Source organism: Nicotiana tabacum, chromosome 13 (genome assembly GCF_000715075.1).
Source record: "Nicotiana tabacum cultivar K326 chromosome 13, ASM71507v2, whole genome shotgun sequence".
In the NCBI taxonomy this organism is placed as follows: Eukaryota; Viridiplantae; Streptophyta; class Magnoliopsida; order Solanales; family Solanaceae; genus Nicotiana; species Nicotiana tabacum.
Window position 1 is genome coordinate 126,707,722 of NC_134092.1, and position 8,102 is coordinate 126,715,823.

Genomic DNA, 8,102 nt, shown 5'->3' on the forward strand with positions numbered 1-8,102 from the left:
ATTGAGACACACAAAAAAAAATCCTACATAGCCTCAATCTAGTTGTGAGAGCACAATGCATTATGTGTGGGTTAGGCGCACATCATGCACCTAATAAACAACAAAAACAACAACAACAACAACAACAACCCAGTATAATCTCACTAGTGGGGTCTGAGGAGGGTAGTGTGTACGCAGATCTTACCCCTACCATGAGGTAGAGAGGCTGTTTTCAATACACCATCGGCATCCTTCCTTCCAAGAACTCCCCACCTTTCTCTAGGGGTGACTCGAACTCATAACCTCTTGATTGGAAGTGGAGGTTGCTTACCATATATAAAAATATGTTAATAAGTAAAAATGATAGATGGGTGATCTCATTGCACATTGCTTTTTGAACCTTTCAATACTTGTTTCAGGGATTTCCTAGTTGAAAAAGATGAGTCACAAAAAAACTTACTTTATAATATGTGGATCAATCAAATGTGACTAAAGAAATAGTTAATTTAGAGAATTTGAGTTGAAATTAGAAAGTAAAATCGCAAGAAACATAAAAAACGACATATAAAAAAAAAATCAATGAGAAGATAAATTTATTATTTAATTTAGTATCAGAATAAAATTATCTTATTAACTCAATCAATACTACCTCTACCAAAATTTTTAAAATAAATTTTTTAATGTTTTTAAAAATATTAAAATCTGAAATCTTTTATTAATAATTACAAATATAAACTCTCTCTATCTCTTGCTTACCCTAGAGCCGCCGTTGCTGCTCTCCATTTCTTCCTCCGGCGAAATCTGAGTTGTAAGTTCCCCTTTTCATCAGTCTTTATATTTCCTACTAATCTCTTAGTGACGACTTTTAGTTGTCAATTACAGAAACTGTGAAATGGGTTGTAGTGTTCTGTGTGTGTGTTTGCTCTCACTGCAGAAATGAACCCTTAACTCCAAAACTTGACACTATTTTGTGAATATTACAATCTAATATGCTCTATTGTTTGCTTTCTCGTGATAATAGCTGCGAAGTAGTAACTTTTTTTCCCTGAAAGTAGTAATCTTTTCTACATATATTTCTCTTAGAAGAAGGAAAAAAAGAGAAAAGAAAAGCCACAAATATGACTTTTTTACAATGGTGTGACCCGGTCAGCTTGCGTCACCGGAGGCAGATCCAGAATTTGAAGTTTATGGGTTCCTACAACGACCTCAAGTAAATATACAATAGGTACACTTGGTTCACGATCAAATATTTATTGATATTTAGTAGATTTTTTAATACATATACTCGGTATGTGCAAAAGTTACTGGATTCACGAGAACCCACACCTACTAAGCTGGATCCACCCCTGAGCGTCACACATAGACTATTACACTGCTACCACCCACTAAGAATGGCAATGGGGCGGGTGCGGGGCGGGACGGGTTTAAGCTTATGCGGGGCGGGGTGGGTTTAGACTTATGCGGGTGCGGGGCTGGTGCAAACATTTTTTAAAATCTTGATGCTGTTGCGGGGCGGTTGCGGGTGAGGTACTTTTGTCATACACCATCGTGAATTTGCTGCTTTTCTCACAAAATTATGGTTCTTCCATAGTTCCATTGGCTATCAGTCATATATAATTGACTTTTTTTAATATTAAAAATGTTAATTTGTCAAGAAAGACTTAAAAATCTGAAAGATGATTAATAGACTTTCATGAATACAAAATCTTGTTTTTGTTCAGCTGCTCCAAACAAAATACACCAAAATCTTATTTTTGTATTAAAAACACTCAGCAATTCACCAAAAAATCTTAGATAGTATAAATCTCGTAGTGGATTGCTGTGATTTTTTGATAATTTTTAACTGAATTTGTCCCATAGATCAAATTATTGTTTGCTCTTTCTCATAATTTTATGTATGTAAATAAGAATAGGAAGCTTTAGACATTTGTATAATCATAGAAGAATATTCAAATACTAATCGAGGAAAACGGTACAACAAATTTTTAGAAGCTGACCATATACAGAAAAAAAAATTACATATTAATACGTTGATTTCTTACTCTTGGCAAGGGAAAATGCCACCACTAGTAATATAATAATAGGGCAAAAATTACTCATTAAAATTGAAAAAAAAAGAAGAAAACTGTTGCTATGTGGGGTGGGGTGGGCTTATGCGGGCCGGGTCGGGTCGGGTTGAAAACTGAAAATTTGTTATGCGGGGCGGTGCGGGTTGAAATCTTCGCGGGTTAAGGTTGAACCCGCCCCGCCCCACTGCCATCTCTACCTCCCACAAATGTAGGTGCCGATAAAATATGAAATTCTTATGACTTTATTGTGAGTTTTCAGCTCTTTTGTGAGAGTCATAAATTTTATTATTAGAGTAAAGTAATTATTCAGCTACAAAAATGAATAGTTACTATATTACATTGATGAGTATCTAATAGTGATACGTGTACTTTTCTTTTTGCTAATTTTGGGGTACTTTGAAGAATCTGAACAAAGTACCTATACATGACTTTTTGACACGGTAAATGATCATAACTAGTTACTGGAGTGTGATTGGATCGTCTGTCTAGTTCTATAAAGGATAAATATGTCATGATAGGACATCATCCTTATTTCCGCTACTCAATAAGTTAAATGGGGGTACTACATCTGAAACTACTAATTTAGTGGAGAGTGTGGATACAACTATACATGACACATGATGTTTTATATTCACATGTCGTTCCTGTGCGAAGAGCTAGTTGGATCTGGTGTCAATGCCAAGAACTACAGAAACACTATTCAGTTCTAGGAATTATAAGAAAAACGGATGCTGAATAAATTGATCCAAGAATAGATCTCATTATCGGTATCTGTCTTTATATGATGAATGCTCAATAGAGCTACTTCCATCTTTTACTTTGGAACTTTTGATTCTTCACAAATCTGAAAGCAACATATAGGTGGAAGACCTCATTCTTCGTTATGCTCATTGCTATCCTTCTAGTTTCTCATCTTCTTCTATTTTTCACATCTTAAACACATATTCGGTTCTTGAGGGTTCCTCCATGCATCCAAGGCTGTTACCTAGTAGTCGATGAAGTGGGAGGACAATCGTAAGGTCTCAAGTTCAAATCCCAAGAGGCAAAAATCACACTAGGTGATTTCTTCATATCTACCTAACCCTTGGTGGGAAGAGCTATTCGGTACTTGTGCTGGTGGGAAGTAGCAGGTACCCGGTGAAATAGTCGATTTGCGCATAAGCTGTACCGGGCAACATTGTCATCGAAAAAGAAAAGGTTCCAACTTATAGTCTTGTAGCCCCTTTCTCTATGTTCCAGAAACTTTTCCTTTAGCCACTTTTATTTGGCAGGTAATGGCAGTATTTGGTTAGCAAAGTATTTTATTTTGCATCTTTTGTGAAAATGCTCATTCTTTACCACAACTTGAAGAGATTAAAGTGAGTATTGTATGATTTTTTTGTCTTTGTTTTTCCCAAGATTATTTTGTAAATGACATGGAAGCATAAAAAAAATGTATACATACAAAAGAGAAGATAGTGGAGAGCTAAAAAGGTGTTGCATCAACTCTCTCACTAACACTAGATCTTGCAAACAATGTTCCTCCTAGAAAGCCAGAGCAGATATCTTTCTTATATATGTAGTTGTCTATTTTTGGATTAACTTACTTTAATTTTGCAAACAATGTTTGCTCTCACTGCATAAATTAACCATTAACTCCAAAATTTGACACTATTTTGTGAATATTACAATCTAATATGCTCTATTGTTTGCTTTCTCGTGATAATAACTGCAAGGTAGTAATGTTTTTTCCCGGAAAGTAGTAATCATTTCTACATATATTTCTCTTAGAAGAAGGAAAAAGTTTTAAAAAAAAAAGGCCACTGTTATGACTTTTTAACAATGGTGTGTCCCGACCAGCTTGCGTCACATAAACTATTACATTGCTAGCTCCCACAAGTATAGGTACCGATAAAATATGAAAATTTTCTGACTTTGTTATGAGTTTTCAGTTCTTTTGTGAGAGTCATAGAATTTATTATTAGGGTAATCATTCAGCTACAAAGATGAATAGTCACTATATTACATTGGTGGGTATCCATAGAGTATGTGTACTTTTGTTTTTGCTAATTTTGGGGTACTTTGAAGATTCTGAACAAAATACCTATACATGACTTTTTGACACGGTAAATGATCCATGTAATGTAACTAGTTACTGGAGTGTGATGGGATCGCATGGCCAGTTCTTTAAAGGATAAATATGTCATGATAGAACATAATGGATATTTCCATTAGTCAATAAGTTAAATTGGTCACTGGATCTGAATCTACTAATTTACTGGAGGGTGTCATATTTTGTTCTTCATAGACTTGATTTTCAGAAAACCAGAAGATATTTTATATTTTCAAGAGTAATGAATCCTTATATGTGCCAATGTCAATTAAAAACCTTGATTTTGTTTATTCATCTATCAACCTTAATTGCTAGATTTCGATACAACTATATATGCCACATGATGTTTTGTAGTCATGTGGTTCCTATGCAAATAGCTAGTTGGATCTGGTGTCAATGCCAAGAACGACATAAACACTATTCAGTTCTAGGAATTTTAAGAGAAAAACGGATGCCGAACAAATTGATCCGAGAATAGATCCATTTATCGGTATCATATAAAGGATGAATCCTCGATAGTGCTACTACCATATTTTACTTAGGACCTTTTGATTCTTCACTAATCTGAAAGCAACAATATAGGTGGAAGCAGTGTTTAAGCTAGGAATTTTCCCGAGAGTATTCAAATTTAAAAGAAGTGAAGAAAATTCCCGACAAAGGGTCTTCAATATGTGTTATATACCTCTAAAACGTAATATTTTACCTATATACATAGTGCAATTTTTCGACGAAGACCCTTGTGACCATGTGGCTTCGCCACTGGGTGGAAGACCTCATTCTTCATTATGCTTATTGCTCTCCTTCTAGTTTCACATGTTCGTCCATTTTTCACATCTTAAACACATTTGGTTCTTGAGGGCTCCACTATGCACCCAAGGGTATTACCTAGTGGTCAATGAAGTGGGAGGACAATCGTGAGGTCTCAAGTTCAAATCCCAAGAGAGGCAAAAAAAAAAAACACTAGGTGATTTCTTCATATCTGCCTAACCCTTGGTGGGAAGAGTTATCTGGTACTTGTGCTGGTGGGAAGTAGCAAGTACCCGGTGGAATAGTCGATGTACACATAAGCTGGTCCGGGCAACATTGTCATGAAAAAGAAAGGGTTCCAACTTATAGTTTTGTAGCCCTTTTCTCTATGTTCCAGAAAACTTTTCCTTTAGCCACTTTTATTGGGCAGGTAATGGCAGTATTTGTTTAGCAAAGTATTTTATCTTGCATCTTTTGTGAAAATGCTCATTCTTTACCACAACTTGAAGAGATTAAAGTGAGTATTGTATGATTTTTTTTGTCTTTGTTTTTCCCAAGATTATTTTGTAAATGACTTGGAAGCATACAAAAAATGTTTACATACAAAAGAGAAGATAGTGGAGAGACGGGAAGGAAGAAGAGGTTGCATTAACTCTCTCACTAACACTAGATTTTGCAAACTATGTTCTTCCGAAAAAACCAGAGCAGATATATTTCCTTTATATGCAATTTTCTATGTTCAGATTAACTTACTTTAGTTTTTGAAATAAATTGTCCTGAAAGTTCTAATTGTTCATGGCTCTTAAGTCCATTCATGAAGTCTTAGCTTAAGGTCTTCTTGTTGTTGATTACTATATTCCTTTCTTCCTTCACCTTTTAAGGTTTAATTATGCCTCCCTTCTGCATTTTCTTTTTTCCTCTGTACAAATCTCAAGCTCTTGTCAGTTGTCATCCATTTCGTTAGTGAAAATGTGTTTGTGGGGTGGGGGGGTGGGGGTGGGGTATTGCTACCTTCCCCTTTCCCACTTCAATTGTGCTTGATAATCTTTGTTCATTTTGTGGTTTGGCTGATCTGTTGCTTGCCCTTTTCTAACGACACTTGTCCTTGCTCTTTAACTTTTCTATTCACTTCATTCTAATTCATGTCTTTTTGTTGCAAAACAAGTGTAAAAATATATAACAGGCATCTTCTTTTTGCATTTCATTTATGTTTTCTTACAAGAAAAGCAAAAACAGTTCAGTGACAGCCAAGCCCTCCCTAATTCTGTTAACAGACGATCTTGCAGTTTAACAAACCTAAGTTTACTGTGAATTTTTTTTTTTTTTTTTTTTTTTTGCATTTGGTCCAATATACTCTAGGAGTCTTTTAGTCTTGTTAGAGATTTATATGCCAGTAACATGTAGAGAACCTCTCATGCTAGAGAAGTTGAATTTTTTAAATAGGATTGACACGGGATCAAATGGAACGACATGACTAGTGAAAATTATATAGTCGAGCCCAGCTAGATTAGAATAGAGGCATCGTTGTTTTGTTGTATTCTCAAGAAGGATTCCGGGTGGGGCTTTTACTTTTCCCTTTCTTCTCTTTCTGGATGAAATCATTAACATGAAAATAGAAAGGTCCTCATAAAGGCCTTATAACACATTAGGCTACCACTGATTCATTTGGTGCAACCGTGTATATAGTCTGTACAGTCAAGAAACTTTTTGGCGCTATGGACTGAAGGTGGACGTTGTTGAGTATTAGAAGCTGTCCATCGAAGACACGGGATTTTGTAGGAGCAAGGACTGGAAAGGTTTTGGGAGGTCTACCGTGCTTTTTATCGTTTATTTTCTGTGTAGTAACTCATAGATAATATTTAAATATAACTACATTCCTCTGCCTGTGTTTTTAGCTACATTAAACTGTTAAGTGGTAAATCTTGTCACTGTTTTGGCCCCTTCTAACTTGCAAAGGTTCTGTTGAGCGTTGTTATTGAGTCAGTTTGTGTTCATTTCCTATGTTAGGGGATTTTGTTGAATTTGGCAAATGTTGAGTTAGAAACTCCGCACAAGAAATTACGTTGTGACACGATTTATTCTGGTTGATGCTGCAGGGGGATAAGGACTATGGCATTAAGTTATATCAAATCATTGAGAAACGCTAACTTTCTCAAGGAGGTTATTCAAATAGGAGGCTGCAGAACATTTGCTGTTGGGGGTGGTAAGAAGAAGGGCGGAAAAGGTGGCGGTGCTTCAGATGCTCCAAAGGCATCATCGATTAGCAAAGAAGTCAAGGCCAGTACAGTCGTCGGGGCAAATATTCTCAAGGATGGAGCAGATCCAAAAGTGTTGGCCGACTCAGAATACCCAGATTGGCTGTGGCACCTACTGGATAAACGCCCGGCACTTAGCGAACTGAGGAGGAAGGATCTCGAGTCTCTCCCTTACGACGATCTCAAACGTTTTGTCAAGCTGGATACCCGAGCTAGGATCAAGGAAAATAATTCTATTAGGGCCAAGAATTGAAATTTCTGCTGGAAATGGTGTATGTTTTGTAGACTCCAATGCTTAGTAATAGGCTTTACCTGGAACTATAAGTTGGTCTTTTGTTATAGAAGACATTATTTAAGATTGAGCAGCAGCTTTTTATCTGCTTTATTCTTGATTTCCTTAAGTTCCTGCTCTACTATTTTGAACATTATTGAATTTTGATATATTTTTAGAAGAATAAGTTCCTCAGGAATCTGGAATAAATTACTCTGACCTTAATAGAATAACACACGAGATCTTTAATCTGATTAAAGTTCGATTTTATAACTATCAAAAAGAAAAAGAGAGGATAATATATACTTACTACGTCCGTTTAAAAAAGATTTGACATCATTTTCTTATTAGTCCATTTAAAAAAGATTGATACATTTCAATATTTCCTAAATTAGAAGAATTTATAGCCACATAAATATTATTGTTAGGTTTAAGACTACAAGTTTCAAAAGTTTTACAGCCACACAAATATTATGACTTATTTAAGACCATATTACTCAAAAGTCTTTTTTTCTTTATTAAAATTTATGCCAGGTCAAACTAGGACATGCTAAATATTATATTGTGCATATATTGTTCATGTGGTATATTATCGTCGTAAGCCAAGAGAAGGAGAAAGAACACAGAGATAATTTTTGTACTGATTAAATTATTTGAGATTCTAAATATATCCGCATTCCTGGCTTGGA

At 35.5% G+C, this 8,102-nt stretch overlaps 1 protein-coding gene across 2 annotated transcripts; it reads left to right on the forward strand.

Moving 5' to 3' along the window:
* The first annotated feature begins 633 nt into the window (after window positions 1–633).
* Window positions 634–7,527, forward strand: LOC107804216 (large ribosomal subunit protein mL54). 2 transcript variants are annotated; one of them, XM_016628065.2, is made up of 3 exons: window positions 772–787; window positions 1,130–1,204; window positions 6,984–7,527. In XM_016628065.2, exon 3 carries the CDS (start codon window positions 6,997–6,999, stop codon window positions 7,393–7,395), a length of 399 nt encoding a protein of 132 aa, XP_016483551.1. In that variant the 5' UTR covers window positions 772–787; window positions 1,130–1,204; window positions 6,984–6,996; the 3' UTR covers window positions 7,396–7,527. The 2 variants fall into 2 exon arrangements, with proteins under 2 accessions (XP_016483550.1, XP_016483551.1); XM_016628064.2 differs by lacking the exon at window positions 1,130–1,204 and having other exon boundaries at window positions 634–787.
* Window positions 7,528–8,102: the final 575 nt, after the last annotated feature.

Excerpts from the sequence above, each read along its gene's own strand:
- LOC107804216 (XM_016628064.2), top strand. The coding sequence starts at position 6,997 with ATGGCATTAAGTTATATCAAATCATTGAGAAACGCTAACTTTCTCAAG.